Consider the following 25,129-nt stretch of genomic DNA (forward strand, 5'->3'; position numbering starts at 1 on the left):
TGATTCCAGATTTGCACAAAAGTTTTCCTTTCTCTCTTACCTGACTTTGGTCATACCTCATATCTGCTTTGTTAAACAAACTTCCAGTATCATCCCATTGAGGAGAATAGATAGGACACTCTATATTTTACATGCGAACAAACCAAATACCTAGAAAAGTTTATCAACCTGCTAAGCACTGTAGCAAATTGGAAACAGACTTAGACTAGAGCTCTACTGACTGTGTTGTCCACAAAATATAAATTATTAACTCCAAAATGTATTGACACACCTTGATTATACATATGCACATATGCAAATATATTTATATAGATATATACAATATATACATACATACTAGATACATATATTTTTACATATGTGCCCCCAGAAATGTAGCTTTTTAAAATTAGTTTATTAATTTATGGCTAAATTCATACTAAATGAATAAAAATAAATAAATACCCTAAAGATATAGTTGTTCCAATTGGAACATCTACCTTTAGTGAAACTTATAAAACCTGTTGGCTTACCAAGTATTTGGCAAAGACTTCAAAGATGGCTAAACCTCTTCAAAGATGGGTAAACGATATGCTATCATGTGTTTGTGATGACAAAGATTCCTTTTGGATCATGGATAAAAGTGAGATTAAAATTTTAGTTCCATAATTGAAAAATTGGCAATGAATCACACAAACATAATATTTTAGAGCCCAGCCTATAAAACGATACAAAAATTAAACAGATGTCTAACCACTTTTAAGTAGTTAATGGGGGATAAGTGCAATTGACCATGTAATTAGGAAAAGATTCATATAGCTATTTGACAGTAACAAAAACAAAATTAGATACTTAGGCTGACTAAATGATGCCTATGGTTTAAAGAAGTTGGAATGTTAACATGTTTTAGCTAAAAAGAATATAAATCAGTTTCTCTTTCAAATACATACATAATTATTTCTACAAAAATACCAAATCAATCAACTTTTATGTTTAAAATGAAAAGGAACTAACATTTCATTAAAAAACTACCATATAGAGCCAATAACTGTATTATTTCATTTAATCCTTGTTTAATATTTACATGAGGAAAATGGCCCTGTACCATTTTTCAAATGAAAAAACTGGGTTTCAAGAAAATTATGTCACTTTTGCAGGATACCTTAACTGCTAAGTGATAAAACTGAGATACAAAATTTCATTTATCTTACCCCAAAAATTCTATGCTTCACTTTACTACTTCAAAGGTAAAGTTATCACAAAAGCACATTTTCTAAGTTTTCTTTGATCGAAACCATTAAGAATTATAATAAAAGTATTTTTTTAAAAACTGAATATATTGTAAAATGTTAAAAGGTGGCAGTGTTTTCATCTAAAGAACAAAATAAATAAACAAAACAGAAACAGACTCATAGATATTTGGAGCAAACCAATGGTTGCCAGATAGAAAGATGGTTAGAGGCTGAGTGAAAAAGGTGGAGGGATTAAGAACTACAAATTGGAAGTTACAAAATAGTCACAGGGATATAAAGTACAAAATAGGGAATATAGTTGATCATATTGTAAAAACTATGTATAGTGCCAGCCAAGGGAGATCACTTCATAAATTATATAAATGTCTAACGACTGTACTATATACCTGAAATTAATATAAAATAACATTAAATGTCAAAAAAAAAAGAGAGAGAGAGAGAGAGAGAGAAAGAGAGAGAGAGATGATAGTATCCTCTTTAAGTACTGAGTCTGTTCCTCTTTACCAAGGTATCTTTACCTAAGGCATGAGCAATGACTTGAAGGGGCGTACCCTGAATCCTGGCAAGCATGTCACAATGCACTCATAGTTCACGGTAAATACCATGTATTTATAACTACATTCTTTGAGTTTTAAATAACTACCTGATGTATTTTATAGACATTTATGTAACATATTAATTTGTATTTTGAAATATTTTCTCCTTCACCTGAGAGGTCTTTTTTTATCATTAAAAATTATTGGGGGTGGCATTGATCAACGAAAGCCAATAAGTTTCGAGTGTACAATTGAACAGTATTTTGTATATATTTTGCATCACGTGAAATAGTTTTAAATGTGCTAAGTCCAAATAAAATTTTCAGGCCCTGTGTTTTTCAGTAGGTCCATTAAAACTCATAGTCCCCAGGCACTATGTCTTAATTGACTAATGGGGAAAAAATGGCACCGAGAAAAAAAGACAGAGTGCCTTACCAAGGTTACTCAGTGGAAATCAGAATAGAAGACTCTATCATCTAGTTGGTTTTTTTTATTTTTATTTCAACATCACATGCCTCAATATGGCATTATTCTCAAAAATATAGAATCCTACATGAAGCCTTATAGACAAGACAGTTTTGGGGATCTATATTCAGCTGGTTTTTCCTCTGAAGCTCAGGCTTTGAGTGGAATTTCGATTGGATATGAAATGACATTTAGATTTGAAAGGAAATGTAATTAAAGTATTAGTAGTATCAGTAATGGTATTGGTATTTTTTAAAATAAATAAACCATAATATGCCATCATAGGATGATGGGACACCATGACCAATTGGTTGTGCAGTGTGTTAGAAAATCTATGTAGAATTTGTATATGTGTGTGTGTATCCAAGGATAACTAAAATTGTTAAATTTTAATACAAGGAAAAGAATTGAAAGTGTTATCTCATCAAACCTTTTCATTTTATAAATCCAGACAATGACACTCAAAGACATGAGATGATTAACCCTTTTATACCTACATCATGGCAGATTTGAAACTAAAATACAGATTCCCAGTATACGAGTTATTGTTTTTGTTTTTAATTATTCTCATGATGCTGCATATATAAGGTAACAAAAAGGAAGCAATTTCTATAAATAAAACATGATAATGTAAGCCATTACCTAACCAGATTTCCTTTTAAAGAAGGAAATTCCTACTGTACATTCTCATTTTGAAGACTAATATAATGAGTACTCTGAAAACCATTAATGAGCAGTGAGTAGCCAGGTTAACCAGTTCAAATCCCAATATGGCAAGCTTTCTTTAATCCATGGTTTTAACTTTGATAATTACTCAAAGCTTCTTGCTTTTTTGCAATACTTTAAATATTTCAATAATGGTTCATGTATAGGGTTGGGTTTTAACCTCATTGTTTCACTAATAATGGCACATGACTTTACAAGCAGGCTTCAACACATCTGCCTTACAAGAGGAAACTGCTCAAAACTGAAGGCCACTTTTAACAAAATAAAAAGATGAGGCAGAAAAGATGTCATGAAACGTTAAAGACAATTTTTAATTAGTCCATGTAATTTTGCTCAAAATTGTAACCACATTCAACAAATGACATTTATCTTTCAGTCCTAAAAGCCAAGGATATCCTCAGCAGTTATAGACAAACTGATTAAAGTATCGTCTTTTTTTCAGTCTTCTAGTCCAGCAATGCCCTAGGCCATCTGTGATTAACTTGAAATGCACTTTTAGTCTCCCTCATCTAATCCTAATCCTTATTTTCTATGAAATTAAAAGATAATATTTTTAAGAGTTTTAAGAATGTTCCTGTGAAGATCAAATTGTCTTTGATCTTTTATTATGAAACCTTGACTCCCAAATATCATTGTTTATATCTTGTTTAGTAAAATCCTAGGCAATAATGATATTAGTTTAAATTTCCTTTTAATGATTTTTAAATTGCCAGTTCCTTAATTTCAGCCAATGGTCTCTGGGAACAATTCATCTCACAATGCATAAAATCACCATCAAACAAAACCAATGATTGCAATGACTATAGGCCGGACTTCCAGTTGAGGGGGAAAAAAAGGGCACAATTCTGCTTCAACACTATCCAAAAGGTTAACATTTTACTCTTACTGCTATTAGCTCTAATACCATGATGCTATAATGGGGAAACATTTTCATTCATTATTTTAATCTTCAAAAAACTCTATGAGGTAGGTATTGTTAATTATATATGTTTTCATATATAAAAACTCAAAAAGGATGGGTGACTCACTTAAAGTCATAGACCGAGTTAGTGGCAGAGTTGGGATTCAGACTTCAGTCTTTGTTTCCAAAGGTTGTATCTTTTGATTATACCTTACTTTTAGAAATAAAATTTTTCTAAGATTGATGTGGAAGGGACTGAGAAGAAAAGAAGGACAAAGTAAATAGTGTAGTCAGGCATTTATTCAAGACTGAAGATAAAGTATTGATAACATAAATAATAGAAAATGTGCGTGTTTATATGAGGTGTAACAAATTCCCTTAGTTACAGACTGTAACTATGCTACTTCTGACTTTACAAATCTTTAACATTTCCAAGATCCATACCTAGATAACTTGTTCAGTCACGCTTTGCCTTCTTAGGAAAGGCCCTAGCATCTGTAGCCTTAACTCATACTTATTTTTTTATTACCATCTCCCTGTCTGCCATTCAATTAATCAAGTCTGCTGACTCCTCCTCACTATACTCACTTTGTTAAACATTGACAATGAGGATATAAAACTCATCAGAGAAGAATAAAAATTTTGCTCCAGTTGGACTTTGAATTTAAATAGATGTGCTGAACTGAGGTCATACAATTCAAGATTGGCTATTCCTTAGAGTCCATGCATATGGTACATCTGTCAGAAGCAGCTTAATATCTATGCCCCAGATTGTCTGGCAGGATATTAGTGACTGAACAGATAAGTAGATGTGAGTAAATAATCCTAATGCTTGATAATTACGTATGTGTCTAATTGGAGTTCTTAAATGATTAAGAGCCGTAATGATTTTTCAGGTAGATATATGGAACCTGTAGTATTATTAAGGTAACAATTACTAGGTAAACATTTCCTTTTTTATAAGTGCATTGTGTTTACTCTTAAAAGACTCTAGTAAATTGATTTTTAATACCAGTGGCTCCATTATTGAGACATTACTTCCAGAAATGTTTTAAATATTTCACGTGGAATTAGAATCAGAGATATTTTATCCACTATATCTAAAGTAATGTGTTCCATTCTGAACTCATTGCCTTTTTCCACTTCTCTCCAACTGTGCTCTGCCTTCTTAGGAAAGGACCTAGCATCTGTAGCCTTAACTCAAACTTATTTTTTATTACATCTCCCTGTCTGCCATTCAATTAATCAAGTCTACTGACTCCTCTTGCTCTCAGACTTCCTTCCTCCTATTCATTCTTTATCTGTGGCCGAAGGAAATTTTCAGAATAAAATTCAAGCATGTGAGCTCTACTGCTTGAAACCATTTGATGGTTCCTAATCAAAACTCCTTTAAAATGTGTAAAGCATTCCCCAACATGGTGCCTGCCTAATCTCCAATCCCGCCTAATGCCACTCCATGTTACACCATATAGATTCTTCTCAGTTCCTTGAATCTGCAATGCCTTGCCCAACTTCTGAGATTTTGTCCCTGTTTTTTCCTTTGTCTTGAATAATCTTCCCTGCCTTTTCCTTCAGGTTTCAGCATGGACTTCCTCCCTACCTTAATACTGACTCCCTCCATACTGACTGAGTCATGTACTCTTATTATGTGCTTTTAAAGTATCCTATATTTCTGCTACCACAAATTCCATCGCCTTTCATTGTGAATCTTCACATTTAGCACAATACCTAAACTATAGTAGATGTTCAATAACTACTTGTTAAATGAGTGAAATTTGGGTACTATGCTGAAAAATATGAGTATCACTAGGGAGCAGAATGATGAGATTTCTGAAAAACCATCTCATAATTCTAAAGCTAGATGTAACTAAAAATTTCAAACAAGAGGGAACTGAGGGCAAAAGAAATGTCTGTCCCCAAATATATGAAGGGTTCTCAGTTGAAAGGGGTATTAAACTTTTTGTGGTATCCTTCAGACAGATATATCAAGACCAGAAGTTAAAAAATTCAAGAAAGATATTTCGACTAGGTGTAGGAAGAACTTTCTAACAATTAGAGCTGTCCAATCATAACTATGGTACTTCAAAAAGAGCTAAATTCCTTATCATGAAAATGGTCAAGTGAAATCTCACTAATCGTCAGTTGGGATTCCTGGAAAAAGTAATTCTGCATAGAGATGAGACCAAAATAGAACCAATACCATAGCTTTTATCAATTTTATGGCACGCTTCCTTTGCTTGTCAAAAATAATCATTTTTTAAACAAAATTAATGAAGGAGAGTGGTTTTAGTGGAAAGTAGAGTGTCTATTAAGCATTTTTTCCCCCAGTGGTTAATTATACATGTGACAAGTTCAAACGGCAAAGTTAACTTGCAGGAAAAAAAAAAATTGGTAGTTAAACAAGTCACAGAGGTTAACTCTTGAGTTCATTAGGTTAGAGATGCCACAGGACTAAATTAATGTAAACCTCTAGTGGAATGTAGGAAATTTGCAAATTTAAGTCACTACCTAACTGTACTCTACTTAGTAGTATTTTCCCAACTCTGAGCTGTTAGAATACATATTTCTGATAAATGTCTGTGTCCAGAAATGCATAATATATTTGAACATCTTTTTAAAAAGATAAATATTTAATAAAATAGAATATCGATGAGGGTATTCTAAATATGAATCTTTAATTAAATTTTTCTATTTGAAGATTTATGGTGGAAATGGTTAGAGGACAAGTAGCCAGTCTGGCCAGAGATGCAGGTTCAGGCCTAGGAATAAAGTAGAGTTGGAGAATTTGGTTTGACCTCAGCTATCAAAGATCTTGGATATCAGGCTAAGGAATTTGAGTATTATTCCATAAGAAGAATGTGAACATAAATACTGAAACACAAGAGTACTATTTGGGAAAGATAAGGCAAAAATATATAAAGCAGATCTCCAATATAAGCACAAATTACAGATGACCCAACTATAATAGTCTAAACTATTGACAATTTATGCACCCCTTTATAATTCTAACACATCCATCATTGTCACAATGTTATTAACCACCACCACTCTTCACCAAAGGAAGCTTCTTGCTATATGTTTGGTTATGGGAGAAAATACAGATTTCATCCTCTCCCAATAGGATGATTGAGGGCAGGTTTTTTTGTTTTTGTTTTTGTTTTTGTTTTTACCATAGCTGTGCATGGAATAGTTCTACAAGTTATAGAAGGAGAAGGAGGAGAAGGAGAAGGAGAAGGAGAAGGAGAAGGAGAAGGAGAAGGAGAAGGAGAAGGGGAAGGGGAAGGGGAAGGGGAAGGGGAGGGCAGGTGCAGAAGTTCAACTTACGTGGTCCTTTACGTTTCACTCGCTACTTCGGCTATGCTTCCCTTCCCCCGCTTCCCCTTCCTCGATGGAAAGACCGGAGAAGAAGAAGAGGAAGAAGGTGACAATTACAATGTACTATTTGAGGTGATCTTATCAATACATTTTTTCCACATATGCTTTGTGCTACCAAATATTTGGTGGCAATTAGTATAAATATTACTGTATTTATAATTTGATTTAGAGCATTTAAGACATGTAAATCAGTCAAGAGCATGAAATATATTAATAAACAATGTTAAAAGTCAATAATATTGTTTCAGTTCTTTGAAATATCATTTTTGTGCTTTCAATCTTAGTCATTTTCTTTTTTCCTTCATGCAAACATTCAACCAAAATTATGAGTAAAAGGCAAAATCTAACTATTCTATTTTAAGAACAAGGAATCTTACCCATTTGGCATAATAAATACGTTATTAATAAAAATAAATCCGATGACCAGTACAAATGATTTTTTAAATTGTTTTTATTTTTTTCTTTGCTTTGTTTTATTTCAGTTTGCATATATCCCTTAGAATGTATGATTTGAAGTAGGATGCATATTCTATTTCTTCTAAATTTGTTTTATGTTGAAGTTTCAAAAACTTTTTCATGTCTAAGAAAGTTATTTTCTCGTAAGTAGTTTGATGCTAAAGCCTTTCAGATTTTTCACTAAAGTGATATGTAAGCCTATAGCTTTAACAACACTAGATCGATTCCAAATTCTAGCTCCTCCACAGAAAAATTTAATATTAAAAGGGGAAAAACATCTCAATAGACAGTAGATTGTCGTATGTATGGAAAAATTGACAAGAAGAATGTCAGACTAAGTTAGAAATGAGTAAATGGGGTCGATGCCTGCAATGAGCTCTTTTTCTTTCTTTTTCTTTTTTTTTTTTTTTAGGCTAGGCAACCCTTGGTTGACCTCACAGATTGCAAGGACCTTGTCAGTTTACAATCCCTTATTTTTTATGCCTACAGCACCTGGTCTTCCTAGGTGGTCTCCCATCCAAGTACTAACCAACCCTGCTTAGCTTCTGAGATCAGACGAGATCGGGCTTGTTCAGGGTAGCATGGCTGTAGACTCATTTTTATGTAATATATCAGCAGTATACCTATAATGATAGACATGTTAATAAGTACCCAGATAACAGAAATATAGAGCACAATCTATTATTAGTCAAAAGATAATAAAGCAGCTGGTATGTTGTAATGTGAAGCTTTATGTAGATATGCCTGCAAATAATTCACTGGGGCCAAAGTAAGTTGTTTCTATGGTTTCCTTGTGTACAAAGTGAGGGGAAAGAAAGAGAAGGTACAAGGTCCACTTTAAAATTATATTTTCTGTCCTCAATATGTTCTGCTTATGTAGGAATATTACATACAAACCAATCAAATAGACTTTCGGGGGAAGTGTGCAATTTTAAATGCTTTTGGTAAGTAAAGAACTATTTTATTTTTGGTATTGACTACAGGTCACTATTAACTTATTGCTAAAAAAGGAAATAGTTTAAGAGAATTACTGGGTGAAATGTTTATTTCATAATTCAAAAGAAATGAAAAGAAACCTAGCTCTATTTATTTGGGCACATATGCTAGTCACCATAGAATGAAAATATACGGCCATTATTGGATTAGATACTGCTGCTGTATGATGGTATTGAATTGAACTCTTGAACTCCTATATTTCTATAAGAAAACAACCAAATTGATTATATTCAGTTTTCTATCATCACCACTTCACTGACAATTTAAAATCAGATTTGAATAAAGACAGCAAAATAAAAATAAAATTGGTTATTAGACAAATATACTCAGGCTTTAGATTGTTCTGTAAAACATAAGAATTCCTTAGATTATGCAAAATCTATGTATTCAGTCACCAGTTGTCTATGGTGCATGATTCGCAACACGTCTACACTAAAACAATGAAATAAGCAGCTCGAGTCCTCAACTACTAAAACTTAGCCTTATTAAGATGATTCCAATAATGTTTTTCATCCTATGTGTTGTGCTGCAAAAGCCACTTTAAATTACTCTCAAAAATATTTAATGTAAAAGCTCATAACAATTCCATGGGTTATCATTTGTAGGTTCTTGTGAAATGCGAAGACAAGGATAAACCTTGTGAAATAATCAGGTTATTTTTAAGTGGTCCCTATTTTCCTCCCAAAGTAAGATTTTCTTCTAGTCACTCTCCCAGATCCTCAGAGCCCTATTCTGAGGCCTGCTACCCAAAAAGGACTTAATCAAAGCCTAATACACATGGAAGGGCCTTGTAACCCAATATTTCTTATTCTATCTCACATCAAAATTTAATAATTCTATAATTTATTCCTTCAGGGTATTACTAGGTGACAGAAAGTCATTGACAATCGAAGCAAATGAGTTAATGAATCCTGTGACTTTTTACTTCTATCAGTAAAGCCTTCTAGCTGGAGTGGTCGATGGAAGTTTGATGGAGAAAGAGGGATTTGATCTGAGTCTAAAAGGATGAGAAGAACTACAGTAGATTGGAAGAAAAGATGACAACGTAGTATGTACACAAATCAGTAATATAAGTGTAGGTATATAGATTGCAAATAAAGGCATAAATAAATAACAAGGTTTAACTCTAAAAATGAAATAATGCATGAGATTTATTTTTCTATTTGGTTATATGACTTTTTTGCTTACATAATAAAAAAATCTAGTATTATTAATTCTAAAGTCTAATAATTATCAAGGAAAAGAAAAAGAAAACAGTATAGAATCACCACTCTAAAACAGTCACTTACTTTGGAATAAGAAGAAATACATTCTGGTATTCATGTCAAAAAGAACCTTACTTGGCCAAGTTATAATGAGGAAGTTGCATATAATTACTTCCAAAAGGGACAAAGAAATAAACCAGCAAGAGTATGATGTTGCTTATTTGTAGAAAGAAAAATGTTATTGACATAGTAAAAAACACATTGACCTTGGATAGACAACCTATGTTTAAATTTTAGGCCTACTAACATACTAGCTTCTTTGACCTTGAGCAGCTCTCCTATCGCCGCCCCCCCCCCACCCTGTAAAATGCGGGTAATAATATTCATCTCACAGAGTTGTTGGGATGTATATTATAGGTCAAATAGGTTGCAAACTATAAAACTTTCGAAGGTAAGATACATTACTATTAACTTCTTTAAATTTGCCTTTAAGCTTACATGGTTTTTAAAATAGTTTTATATGTAATTTAGAGATATTTTATGTTTTTGTATCCTAATTGTACATCAAAATATAGTTTTGAATATGCTCCTTATACTGTAACTGTCTACATAAACAGTACAGCTCATCTTGGCCTCGATTCCAATGATGGCTATGAACCATATGTAGACTAGGGTATAAAGCATCTTTGACTTTCTCCAAGACCTTAAGCAAAAAGTGCCCTTCATTGGCGAAGTAAAGCAGAAATTCTGGGCTATTCACCAAGTAAAATGACCTGTGGCAGAATTCGAGATGAGCCATTTTAGCTCAGTCATTCATGATATTTTTTTTCACTGAAATGTGATAGTGATTCAGTCTCTGGTATTATTCCTGAAAAATCTCTTAATCGCTAGGGCAAGTGGCTAGTGCTTAGGATCTGTGAAGGAAGAATTGATAATCCTTGGAGTGCTTTAGAAAACAAATCTGGTTTGAGTCTGTCTTGCTTTATCTGAAATCCCTGCATATGTGGAAAAGTTATTTTCAGTAAGAAGGTACCTATGGCAAATGAGCAAGGTTTCTATATTGAGCTTTAGAAGCCTCAGAAAAAAATAAATGAGGAAATAAGAAAACATTAATGTTTATCAAAATCTAACACAATTATTATTATTATTATTTGCACTGTTCATTTCTTTCCTTTAATTAGATCTCAGCTGGAGCACAATTATCAACAATTTGAGTAATAGAAGTTCCATTGACTATGGAGGAAATGACTGACTGACTCAAAGCAAGAAATAAGATTCATGAGTAGATTATGATAAAATATACAAGCTCTTCATGAGAAGACCTCATGTGCTTTATCATAACTAATTGAAAGCTAGGACAAGTAAACTATAACATACAAATTAGAGGTCATAACAAACCCATTATGAAAAGTAAATCTGCCCTAGCCGATCACTCATTACATAATTAAGTCCGCCAAAGCCTGTCACATAAACCAGAGTGGGGAAAGAACAAGTCTACTACCAGCAGTGTTGCTAGCACATATTATCGTGCTTGATTCCAGCAGCATAATCAGTGCTGGGGTTTCCCATAATCTATGTTTCATGGAAGTCTGACAGTCATGCCATGATTTGATTTTGTCTTGCCATGTTCACTGACTCTAAGTTTAGGGCTCTTAGCTCTACATAAAACCACCTCTCAGGGTTAAAATCATGAAAAAGTAGTTTGGAAGTTATTGTGTGATTTCGGAATAAAACAATAAGTCAGTTCTAGATTGACCAGAGGCAATAAAAAATATAGAGGGATAAATTCAACCTGTGTTAACAGAATCAGCAGAAAAGCCATTGATAGATTTAGGGGGCAAAAGACAGAGAGAGAGACACACACAGAGAAAGAGATAGAGAGACAGAGATGATTCTAAGTTTGAATGGTTCAGCACTTAGAAGAATGGGGATATTATTAACAGAAATTCTAAAGTCAGGAGTTAATACGTTGAGTTCAAATTGGTGATGCATTTCAGTTAGACACTAACTTTCAGCTGGTGGAAGAGCAGCTCCCTTTCTATATCTAATTATGCTCTCCTTATATTCATAAATCATGAAAATGGGCATAGAAAACCTACCCAAATGAGAAGATAGTCTTAAAGCAATTACTATGCAATAAATGTAACTTATTTTTAAAACATCCTTCTGATTTAAACAAATAATAGTTTAATGAATCTCATCATTCGAATCTATGCCAGTAATTTCAATGGTTTTTTTACTAATGGTTTTTAAATAAACTGATTAGTTTTTGATATATTGGTTTTAAATTTAAGTGGTTAGATGTTTAAATAATTATTATTAGTTTTATTCCACTTATAACTTGAATCCACAAAGCTTTTCTAGATGCTTTGGTAGGCCCTGGCCTTTGTAACTCATATCACTTAGTGGAGGTAAATTTTATTGTATTGATAAATAACCTGTGATATTTTTACACATAGTTAGGTATTTGAATTATATATGCATAGGTACATGTGTTTGTGCATATAGATATGTGTACATGTTTTCTAATAGTCTGTTTTTCATCAGACAGGAGAAAAAGCATAACATAACATTGCATCATTGAGGCAAATTATTTCAAAAATTGGATTTCAAAATAACTTTTGTTCTCATTTTTCCATTTTGTGCATTAAGTTCTATTTTACAAGTAGGTCAATATATATTTACATATAAAGAAAATGATTCTGAAAATCGTTTCCCATAATGATGGAAAATTTCTTCTGGAGAATGAAAAAAAATAAAGATTACAAATTTCCTAGCTTTTCTTAGTTCATATAGTACTTTTTCCTCAGCATTATTGCCAAGGTCAAAGTGTAATTGTATTCTAACCAGACTGTCAATATATCTTCCTTTGATGATGCAGATTTTGGCAACTTATTTCACTAATAGCTTTGTTAAGCACTATAATTGTCTCTATATCAAATTACTCTTAAGTGATACAAGGTCATTAAATTAAATTAAAAGATAATCTTCTACCCATAGCACAGAGAATACCCACAGATATAGATGTAACATTTCCCAACATGTTTTGGATGCCCTTAAAATATTAGAGGAGATGAGTGTGCGGGGGGACATAGCATGGAGAAGGACGTGATAGCAAACAAAGTAGACAGGAAATGAGTAGCTGGGACATTTTCTCCAGGTTATTCTTCCCCTTTCACCTTAGGCTTTCAAGGTTCACTTTGAGCTCCAGGTAGACTACTGTTCTAAATTGTTAGAGAGAATGCATTATATCTGGCCAGAGTACTTGCACTTTAGAAGACAGAGCATATAGTAATAACAATAACTTCAGTAACAATAACTGGAGATATTTTCCAGCATCTCTACAATCTTACCACCTAGGTGCCACCATCACTCATGGAGGGTTTTTTTTTTTTTTGATTTGTAGTTTTATGTTTGTTTAACTTAAAGACCTTGAATGGAGCTTGCATCCTCCAAGTAAACCATAGATTCCATCACAATGTTCCACACAGAACCCAGGCACTCATATATGTCACCTACCTAGGTCCTAGGAATATCTAGTTTAAGCTGCTGGTAAATTCTGCTACCAAATTGTACCTAGAATTTCTGGAACAGAGTAGGTCACTACTTTGTCAAAGCCATGACTAGAAAATAATGGGAGAAAGAGTAGAATCCTGAAGCTTGTAGGTTTGTTCCTGAGCAATTCTAAAATAAAGAAATATGGAAATAACACTTCTCCGATACTTACAGAGTAAGGTTAGATATTTTTTTTTGTTGTTAGAGGTTTCCAAGTACCACTGTTTGTCTTGAATATGATTATAAACTAGATACAATTAGAAAGAGTTGTTAGTAACTTTTTCAATCTTAAATTTGAAACCGGATGTGCCTTTAACAGCTGACAATGATGTGGTCCATGTGTATTATTTTGCAGATACAAAAATGCACATCTATTTATTTAATAGACACAGAATAGCCTACTTTCTAATGAATATATTTTGTATTTAGTGAAATATGGAAGTATTCAAAAAATAAAATGTATTTCAGAGTCATAGGAACCCAGCTTTCTCACTTTAATGGACCTGAGGAGGATGAGCCACTTTTCTCGGAAACACAGGCAGTAGCAGCCATCTGAGATCCATACCCAGGGCTGAGTGATTCCAGTGCCTCTACTTCTAGGTACTACATGCCTGTCTCCCCAAAATAATAGCTGCTATTTATTAAGCAGCTAGTCTTTGTACCGTGCTTTCCAACGTTATAATCTAATACCCCAAAAATGTCCTGAGATGGACATTTTTGTACTGAATTTAAATATATTTTGTATTTTTTCCATTTATGGTTGGTTTTACTATCGATACACATGTGTTATAAATATGACTCAGGTAGGTTTATGCATGAGGATAGAAATGATAGCTTACTATTTTATGACCCAGAGGAGATAATACTGCCTTAATGAGAGTAGGAATTCAAAAAGTTTGAAAGATTGTCATTTCATTTGAAATCTATTTATTATCCATTTAAATTAGTAAATATTAAATAACCTATAGGTATCTAATATCTACTCTACTAGATATTCACTCTGCTAGTTTGAGTAGATACATCTACTCTATTAGTTTTGAATAAATAATAAAATTTTAGCTCCGATACCAACCCTTAAAAGCTGAAAGCCAAAAGAGCAAAAGAAGTCATACAAATGCTTTAGAGATTCATAAGCATGATAAATAAGTACCTCTATGTTTTGGCCAAAATTAATCTTACCATGGTCTGAGCAGCTGAAATTTCTACTATAACAATTGTATTCTAGTTTATCCAGATGTTTTATTCTTTGTTACCTAGACCACATGTTCCTGGAGGACTTAGAAGAAAAACTCAATAAATATTTACTGAATTGAATTGAATGTATCAACCAATACATAGCTTCAAGAGTTGGAGATGGGGGAAGAGTTTTGAAATAACAAATCCAGCAATGGATCAGATTAGTCAGAGAAAACTCTTGAAATTGATGTGAGTCTTCTGCTGTAATTTAAATAAGAAAAATAGGTGGAAAAAGTGTAGACTGATTTACACAAATGAGCCAGTCTAGTCTAAGTTAGAAGAACCAAAAGAAAGAACCAAAAAGAAAAAGCTTAACCATAGCACAGGGATGGTGTATGGAAGGAAGTGAGAATAAACAGAGTGGGATCAATGTGAGCAATGAAAATGAGTGTCTGATACCTATCTCCAATTGTTTTTATACTCAATATTCAAACTTCTTTCTTTCCATATACTATTAGAATATGAATTTCATTTTTGCCACATACCAATCTGCCACAAAGATCTCTAATGCTTGCAATAGTATTTTCATAACTTTATAGACATCAGTAGCATGCTTACTTTAAAAATTTTAAAAGACTTATATTTCATGAAAATTATATTTGTAAACAAGACTTGTTCAGTTGAAGAAATATCACACTATAAGATGCCTAACGATTCTTTAATTGTGTATTCTTGTCCTGATAAATAAAGAGGTATGGTACATCTTTTCTCTTATCAAGAACTCCCATCTTTTGGGAATGCTGATACTATCTAATGCAGTTAGGATTGAAAAAAACTGGGCCATCTTCCAATAAGAAATACAGGTTTTAGGAGGATGCAGCTTTTCTCAACATAGATATCATGATGCAGGGGATTGCATATCTTCAGCATTACCTTGTTTGCAGGTACTATGCTATCTATGCATTGCTTCACACTTCAATATTCTATTTAAGAAAGGAGGAAACCAAGCACAGAGAGGTTAAATACACACCCAATGTCTCACCCCCACAAAGCTAGGATTCAAACTCTGGTCTTATTCCAAAGCTAGTGTTTTACCTATTACAAACATTGCCTCTCTACATCGTGTAAAAGTGCCTTATAAAGGTATTTTCATCTGTTACATTTAGCATAAGTAGGGAAACAAAGACCAAGAAAAATGAAGTAAATTGACCCTATGATCAAATTATTCTTTCATATTTCACCAAGCTATTTCTAATTAAAATCAACATAACAGATGAGCAATATATGCTGTTATTCAAAATGAGCAAAACTAGTAATCTTGCTGAAATAAAGTGGAACTATTTCATTGTTTTATAATTTGCCCTTTCATTTTCTTTCATTTAACTTGAAAATTATACTAGTTCCTTTGAACATTTATAGGGTAGCAAACTTGGCCATTACTAAGAACTAGAACCTCATTTTTGGCTCACAATTTTTGGGCTATTTGGCTGCACAGACTGAATAGTTAGTTATAAGCAAATAAGTCAATCAATGGTGTAGTACATGAATCTCTGAAAGCTACATTCATCACTTGTCTTTAGATCATTCAGCATGTTTTGGCATTTAACAACTCGTACAAATAAACTCTGAGGAGAAAAAAATAAGTTTTCCTGATAATCTCATAAAAATCAATACTGGTTAACTCTTGAATGATCTTCAAACATTGGACATGTCTTTGTTTTGTACTATCATTAGTACTGAGACAGCAAAATAAATGTTAAACAATTAACAAGGATTGTGAATCAGAATGAATTACAACCACATTCCCAGGGAATCTGAGAAAACCTAGAATGAAACAAAACTTGTATGGATTGTGGGTCCAGTACAACTTTTCTTAAATGCATTTGATTGGAAGTCCCTGTAGGGCTGATGATATCTTTCTTACTCATCCTTAAGAGTAACAGATTCTGAAGCTTGTACTCAAGGTGCCCATTGCATTTTGACCACAAATTATTCATTTTATAACAGAGAGTCTCTATGAAAAGAGTGTGTGCATATGAATGCACTAACACTTTAACTTTGTTGGCTCTGCAAAACCTCTCATTGTCAGAAATTCTTGGAGCCCCTCTATTTCGAACCACTATCTGAGTCCAGCAATACTCTCTAGCTGTCATTCAATGTCTCGAGATTATAAATCCAGAACCTTCAGAAAGTTACATGCTATTTCCAGAATGTACTGTGGCTTCTTTTTCAGTTTGTGGAGCTGAATAACCTAATCAATAGGAAATTCCAGTTCCCTCTACTGACTATACTTACTATCAAGGTTGAAGGGAGATAGTGTGATATTTAATTTGTGTTTCCCATATTAACTAATTTTTAAGATCCTGATCCATGTAAGAAAATGCCTTTTTTTTTATTCCTAATTTCTAAGAATATTTGGAGCTAAAATTGTCAAAGATAAACTCAATCATCCCCATATTCGACTGTGATAGGAAGTTCAATATATATGGCTCCAAACCATTTTATATTATATTTCTGGTTGCAATTTTTAGATGCGCAAGATTTTAAATGATGTCAACACTCTTGGGTATTTACCCAAATCTTCACTAAGCTCCAAGCCTCTTATGGTTCACTCATGTTTAATAGGCATCAGGTCCATTAAATTTAATTGTAACCATATTGTCTCTGCTTAACAGTCAGTGGAAAGAATGAATGCTACAAACTTTAATATTCAGAAGGCCTAGACTAGGCTGGCCTTTCACTGGAAAATTGTGTACATCTCTTGGCCCCAAAGGCCAACAGACAAGGAGAAATTGAATACAGTTCATTAAAGCTTTACAGGGCCTGGGAATATTCAATCCAAAAAAGAAAATAATAAAGAATTCTTTTTAGCATTTAAAAAAGTGAGTAAATAAAATTTATTATGGAGTAAATAGTTACTTTAGAATAAAGTGGAACATTATTCAAGTTTGGTATAAGAAACTGCATTTTCTAACATAAAATTATTGAATCTGGAATTGAAAACTGGGGATAACTATGGATTCTTTCTGAGATATATAAAAATAGAGTGAGTTTCTGGTATGTGGATTATGCATCTTTTATGGAGACATATGGTTAGATTAGGTATTTTCTGAAGTACTTTTCCAATTCTAGATTATTAATACTAGTAATCAAATATAGTCTTCTTGGAAGTCTATTTAAAGTCAAGTAACGTTTAAGTAAACTTAGAAATGTGATTAAGTAAATTGCAGAAAGCGGCATTGTCATTTATTTCTAAATAAGGAGGATTTATGTGTAGTCATCCCTCTAAGAAAAAATATAGGAACCAAACTCATTAATTATAGATTATACAAGATAAAAAGCAAATAGCACATAGTACAAGAATAAACAATGAGGCTCTACTGTTTTGCCTCAGAGAGCTTGTCATAAATAGGCTCCTACTCAGAAGAGGAGCTAAAAATACAGAAAGGTGTCTGGTAGCCCCAGAAAACATTTGAAAAAGATGAAATTTTTCTTTGGTGCCTCTCTACACCCACCCCATCCCACCCCACCCCCATCTCAAGTTTTTGGTATCTTTTTACAGCCTTCTGGCCGTTTAGAGTCATTCTTAGAAATAAACACATAGTTTCTGCCATCTCCATCATAAAGACACACCCTTTGCTATTAAATTTTTTTAGGTACAATGCTTTCAATTCAATATTTTTAGTCCTGTTTCCCATTATTTTGAGTTAAATTGATTAATTTATGCCAGAAAATGATATATCCTTAAAGGGTATACATTTGTATATGTTTCTTTAATGCTTCTACTGCTGAGAATTCTAGACTACTGGTTTGAAAGGGACTGATGGGACATTTTGTTGTCCCTGGAATCCTACCAATCAGGTGCCCACCTCATCTGTGTGTTTTGACCAGCATAGATGAACTAGGAAACAAACAATCTGGATTTACATGTTGAAATATCTTTCTGTTCTATTTCTCTTCTTTCAAATATAAACAGAATGCATATGTATTTCTAAATTTAAAATTAAATCATGCTTTCAAGTATTCTTTTATAATTGACTGTCTGCAAATTCTTGAAGAAGTTAAAAAGAAAGTTATGTCTAATCACTTAACGATGATTGCAATCCAATCAAATGAATTGCAAGGGTTTGTTAATTATGTCTCTAAATGAAAAATTTAATTTTCCTTGCCTCATTAATTGACAATAAAGAAAGATTTTCAGGGATTTTAAACAGTGTTAATGATAGGCGATTCCAACATTCACTGGTTTGCTGCGCAATTTCAATAAATCGGAGAGATTTGTTTACTTTGCCAGGATTTAAAGCTACAGTCAATTTTTATTTGTCAAAGTATACATTGCTTTTGAGAGCTAGAAGAAGCAATTACTTTAAAAAGGTCATTTGACATTTAACAAAGTTTTTTGTTGTTGCTGTTATTTGTGTTGTTTTGTTTTGTTTTATAGAGAACGTTCAGATATTTGGAACATAAAGAATTGTGGGGTAGGGCAGAAATATTTAGTACAGATGAAATTATAAAGATTCTGTTCCACTTGCTATATCTTAACTTTTAAATATCATGTGCAAAGTTCATATATTCAGAATACATAAGCTAATAACACCTAACATTTGCTGCACTTAGACATTTTTACAGTATATTCACTAACTCTTTCAATCATTACAGTAACCCTGTGAAGTAGAAAGGATGGACATTATAATTTCAATTTTATAGATGAGAAAACAAAGCTTGGAGATATTATTCCTTACACCAATACCACATGGCTAATTAGACCAGTATCCAGAGTGGGTTTGGTTTGGTACAGTGTTCTTTTGCTGCTATTAGTTTGTTTGTCTGTTGGATTCTCATATTGATTCCCTTAGTAAACATGGTTCTAGACCATTTTTACTGAGAAAGCTACATAAGTATTTGAGTTTTTGCTACAAGAACCCATACTAGGCCAAATACGGGCTGCCAGATACATTCCTTTATACTACCAGGGGCTGAACAGTCCCTTGCAAACTATTCTAGGATCCAAAAAGAGGATAAAGCTGCAGAAAGATGACATTACTAAAACTGCATCGTTGTCAGTAGCATGCTATTTGCCAAGGGTGCTTATAAACAGAGGGAAAAAAAATGGAGTCAATAGAGAAATAAGACAATGCCATCTAGTGATTAGGAGATCTGGTAAAAAAAAAAAAAAAGTTTATAGAGAAAATCTAAATTTGGTTCACAGGGATATTTAAATATAAATCTTAATCTACTAAACTAAGTGGTTTTAAACAAAAGGACTTATTTAAAGTTGGGATTTGCTTGTCAATAGGACCTGAATGTCTAGTCACATTTAGAGAGCCTTCACTATGTAATGTAAATGGAAATTTGCAGGCCAGCATCATGCCACGGGAAATGCATGGACTTTAGTATTAGAATCATCTGTTTTTGTGTAATCTGTCACATACTGTTGTAACTTCTGCAAAAATCACTTCATCTCGCTGATACTCACTCTCCTCATCTGTAATTGACACATATTTGGCATTCAAGAAATAGTTGTTACTATTTTGGGGGCTCAAATAAGAACCACAAGGTTACTTATATGGCTTCACTGTTTTCAAACAGTAACGATGCCTGCAGAACTCTGAAAGCTGCTCTTTAGTAGGCAGAAAAGCACCTAGAAATCAAATTGGTCAACCCTTTCCAAGGCTGGCATAAGCAGGTAAGTCTATGACATTGTGAAAATCTGTCACTGAGCAAAGGCAGTGGTAAAAAATTGCTAAAAAATTACCTCCAATCTGAGAAAATTTCATTATTATGTTTATTTACTTGTATTCATTTGTAAACTTTAAGTGCATACCATTTGCACCTCTTAGTCATCCAAATATGTTAACATTGATTAAGTGAGATAACATATTTGAAAATGATTTTAAAATGCTATAACACTTTAAAGATATAGGATCAGTTATAATTCTTTATTTTCAGCAGGAATAAATTTGCCTTTTGTTTTCCATCAGATGAACATCTTCTTGTATTTGGATGCAACGATGAATATTTTATTAGAATTGTACTTTCTTTTCTTATGTATGTTTCTCTAATTAGAAAAGAATCTGAAAAAGTCAGACTATTTACTACAATGTACATTTAGATTTATTATGTTTTCTCTACTCAAACTCCTTTTGTCCACCCTTATTGTTTATACCTGCAAAATTCCAACACCAAGTGCCACCTGGTTACAAATTAATACCATAACCTTTGTTGTCTTACTTGTATTTCTAGAAACAGCACTTAAATATAATATTAAAATCACCCTCCTTCAATAGGTAACTAATGTTTGCATATTACAGATCATAGTCATTTATCAAGAAAAATAACGCAGCTTTACTCTTTACAGGAAATGGAAAATAAAACCTCAACAAATGGATGCAACCCTTCAGAATGGCTCTCAAATGGACAGTGATGAAAATTGATCTGGTTACTTGTCAATTGCATTATTCAGAGATGACATCAGCAGCAAAGCTATAGCCAATGCTGGCTCAATGCCCACCTCATAACAACCTTTCATAAATAAAAAACCTAATCTGTAAAGATATAAGCATCTCTGGGACTGTAATTTCAGCTCTGAAACCTAAGTAAACAACTTTCCACCAGCCTCATCAGTAAGCACTGAACCAAATTCTATACAAACACCTGAACACATGCCAGCTAATGCTAACAAAACATTTCCTGTCATCACCAATGTGTCATTCTAGAGGCAAAGCAGGCTGTTGACTGAGACAGTTTCTGTATCTATTATTGATTTTGTTTATGATCCATTTTATAGACTTGCTCGTTAGATTATTGCTAACAGAAATCCTGGATTGAAATCTTTTGGAGGTCACATGCTCCTTAATGTTCTTCAAACAATTCTATTCTGTTCCATCAGTGTGAAATTCATCATGCTTCTTTACCTGGGGGGTTATGTTCATTGAGAATCACAAGTGATGCTGGTGTTGGTCTTCTTTTCCTGATCTGTGAATAACAAAGACCCAGCTAAGTTCAGTGAGAGTCAGACAGTGCCCCAGGTTACTCTACAACTTACAAAGCTGTCTATTTCTCATCTTTTCCCAACATGCAAAAACAAATAACGAGAGGGCACACAGTAGGTACTCACTAATTTTATTTTGAATACTAAAAAGCCAGACAGTAGAACTGTCAGATATCGGCTTTTTTTTTAACCAAAAAGCTGTATTTCCACAGAATATAAATAGTTGTGTATAATCAAATGATGCTACAGGAAATTAACACACATTGATGATACCGGGATGACTTGCTAATTTTAATGGCTCTCTTGAAGCCTCATAGTATTGATAATGTTTTCAAGATCCATTGCCCTTATTTCTAAATGAGAGAAGCTTAGAAAACTCCAATTCCTAGCAGGTTAAATTTAACAGCTTTAGTTCTTAATTTATATTATAAGCTTTTCTTATTTTCTGTATTACATTTAGAAAAAAATCAACAAATAAAGAGAGAAGATGAATCTTATGAGAGTATGTAATTTAATAAAAACTAATAGGTTTGGTGTGGCTTTCTTTTTTTCTTAAGCGTTATAGGAGCATTTTATCATTAGAATTTCTAATGTGTCCTTAATTTCTTAGATAGGTAAATTCCCAAAGAATATGTCACTAGGTTGGTAGATAATGTTTACCAATGACATTTTGTCCAGGATAGAACCATCGCCCCATTCAACATAGACATATGTTCAAGGCTGTATTTATCTGACCTGAGTCTGGGTGAATCTACTTTAAATTACCAAAACATCCTAGAAAGTTATGAGTCTCAGATTTATAATATTTAGAAAAAGATTCAAAGATAATTTATGTTTTAAGAAATTAATGAAATTGGTTGGTGACCCTGTAATTTCTTTGCTTTTGCCTCTCCACTGCAATAATTTTACCACGGATGATATTTTAAATGATTTCATTTCATGAAGAATCTAAGTAAATCTGAATACAAAAGACAATACAGATGTAAACCAATCACTCATGAGAGAGACGGAGAGAGAGAAATACAGATATATAGATATGTTAGACATGAAACATGAATCTGGATGTTAAAATACTATTTTTAATATCCGAATAAAATGGTTTTTAAATTATACATATACCTACAAATCCTATCTATCATATATTACATATACTTACAATTACTGCTTTAGGTACACAATGGAAACCATTACAATAAAATATTAAGTCTCAAGTCTGAAATTATTTTAAGATTTAATGCTTTCATTGTTAAATGAATCTTTTTATTCTATATTAATGGAAACAAGGTTGCTAATTTTGAGAATATTTTTAAAGTTTCTTTAAATGTTGAACCTGTTATTTTAATAAGCAAAAGGAAACAGATTTTTGAATCCAAATCTGAAATGCTAATATAACCATTTTTCCCTAACAAGTGCCAATTTTGTATCACATAAAGTGCATATTTTACCAATAGTTCACCCAGTGCAACTCGAATAGTGCATATGGAAACCAACTTATTTTTTATCCACATATCCTAGAAAGCCACAAAAGCAAATGCAAGTGGTAGAAAAGCTTTCAATTAATAACAAAAATGTATATCTGTATTACTGGTCCCCACCCAATTCCACTTACCTGCTCTGCTGCTTCAGGGGCAATCTGACTCTGGAATAAAGGCACAGCAAATTGTATCTTTTTGGGACTGTTGGGCTCCATGACAATGACGAGAGTTAGTCACAGATGTGAAGGGCTCAGGAAAACTAACCCCAAGTGCTGTCTCAAATGTGTTTCCTCAGGCGCACTCCACCCAACCACACAGCGTGCTTTGTAATAAATAGCTGTAATTCCAGAGCGAGCAAGTGAAGATGCCGAGGTCTGAGTAACTCCCTCTCCAACATCCACAGTGATGCCTGGCTTGCCTGATCCCCCACCAATGCCTCGAATCTCCTCAGTACAATACAGAAAGAAACAATAAGCTAATTGTGTGCCTCTTCACTGATACACATGCCAAACATACACTCAGCAGCTAATTGAAAATGCAATGCTAGCCTTGAAGGATCCAATGCCCTGGGATTTGAAAGAAAGGCTCTATCTACTGTACATTACTAATTGGTTGCTCAAAAGTGCAATGTAAGCTCCCTCTGAGTATTGCAGGGATGGGCCATTCATTATTGATGAACATAAAGCAGGAAGTTTTTAGAGCTGGGGGTAGGGTTTGGGTATGGAATCATTTCATTTCTCTTGTAGCAACTTATGATTCAGACACCTTCGCTACTTTATATTCAGCCACCAAATAGATGAATGGCCACAGAGGGTAAACCACAACCAAAAATATCTGCTATATTTATGCTGCATGATTTGGTTAGGTAAGACCGATCACAGCAGGCAGAGCATCTATGGTATAGTGAAGACAGCGCTGCCACCAGCTAAGCAGATCTTGATTCGAGTTCCACCCCTTTCATTAACGAGCCCTGTGGCCTCAAGCAAATCACAGGCTACGTCTAGGACCTCATACATTCATCAGAGAAAGGAAGGGGTTGGACTCAATGACCTTTGAGCTCCCGTTCTGTTCCACCATTCTATAATTGTAGTTCACAGTTTTCATTAGAGTGGAAAGTATTGGATGGCTAAATTTAGCAAACAGCTTGGAAGTCACTGCTGCTGCAGTGACCTCTATTTTATTTCCTTTTGGAGCGGGTTATAGCCTCTGAGTTGGAGGAACAGAGAAGTAAGTAGAAAACATTAGTGGAAACAAAAGGTATCCAATGTTGTGTTTTGTTGTCAATATTAGGATATGTGTAAAGACAAAAACTTGGGGAAAAAACTATAAAAGTAGTAATCTCCAGAATGACAGAGGATGACAGTCACATTGGCTAGTGATGAAGGCAGAGAAAGATACCGCCAGATCTCCACATCTGTGAAAGGTAGAGGGGAGGCAATAGCATAGTTAGGTGGCCTTCACACATCCAACTACCTTTGTGAAAAAAGCCGAAAGCGAAGCAGCTTTAATGGAAGAAAACTTGAGTTCTCCACATCTTTATTTGAAATATATTGTTTGATGAATACTAGACTTCTTATATGTTTTTGGATTTATATAATGCATTTAGATATTGACTGCTTTTCTGGTTTATTTACAAATAAAGTTTTCTTTTTTAAAAAAATTATGAGTCCATACCAGGTATCCATCTTAGTGATTTAAGTGTGCAATCCTCTGTTGAAAGAATATACAAAATGATATGCATTATTCAAGTAGATTTCTATACCCACTAGGGAAAAAAAGTAAATGAGGATGTGGATGTGAGAGTACTTTCAGCTGGAGAACAGTGCTGATAAGTAAGAAATTTTGTGATGGGTTCATCCTTGTAGTGTCGAAGGAAATTTTATAAATTACATTATGTGTAACAATTTAGAAAGCCCTGAATGAAAATATGAATTAATATAATTAATGAAGTTATTTCTCTGGATATTTATTCAAATTATATAAAAGGAAAATAAAAAAGTATTTCTAGTGAACAATTAATCCAAAACTTCATTTAGTGTA

General features: G+C 33.3%; 1 protein-coding gene across 2 annotated transcripts in view; it reads right to left on the reverse strand.

The window, feature by feature from the left end:
* PPP1R1C (protein phosphatase 1 regulatory inhibitor subunit 1C) overlaps window positions 1-23,561 on the reverse strand; it is a 105,369-nt gene extending 81,808 nt beyond the window's left edge. Inside the window, exons 1-2 of one of the 2 annotated variants that reach the window (XM_016149793.2) lie at window positions 23,224-23,561; window positions 21,538-21,598 (exon numbers count right to left, since the gene is read on the reverse strand). In XM_016149793.2, coding sequence (XP_016005279.1) covers window positions 21,538-21,598; window positions 23,224-23,304 — 142 coding nt within the window. In that variant the 5' untranslated portion in view covers window positions 23,305-23,561. Of the gene's footprint in view, window positions 1-21,537; window positions 21,620-23,223 lie in introns of both variants that reach the window. The other variant, XM_016149792.2, reaches the window with a different exon arrangement.
* Window positions 23,562-25,129: the final 1,568 nt, after the last annotated feature.

The sequence above is a fragment of the Rousettus aegyptiacus genome, unplaced genomic scaffold, assembly GCF_014176215.1.
Source record: "Rousettus aegyptiacus isolate mRouAeg1 unplaced genomic scaffold, mRouAeg1.p scaffold_m13_p_2, whole genome shotgun sequence".
NCBI lineage: Eukaryota > Metazoa > Chordata > Mammalia > Chiroptera > Pteropodidae > Rousettus > Rousettus aegyptiacus.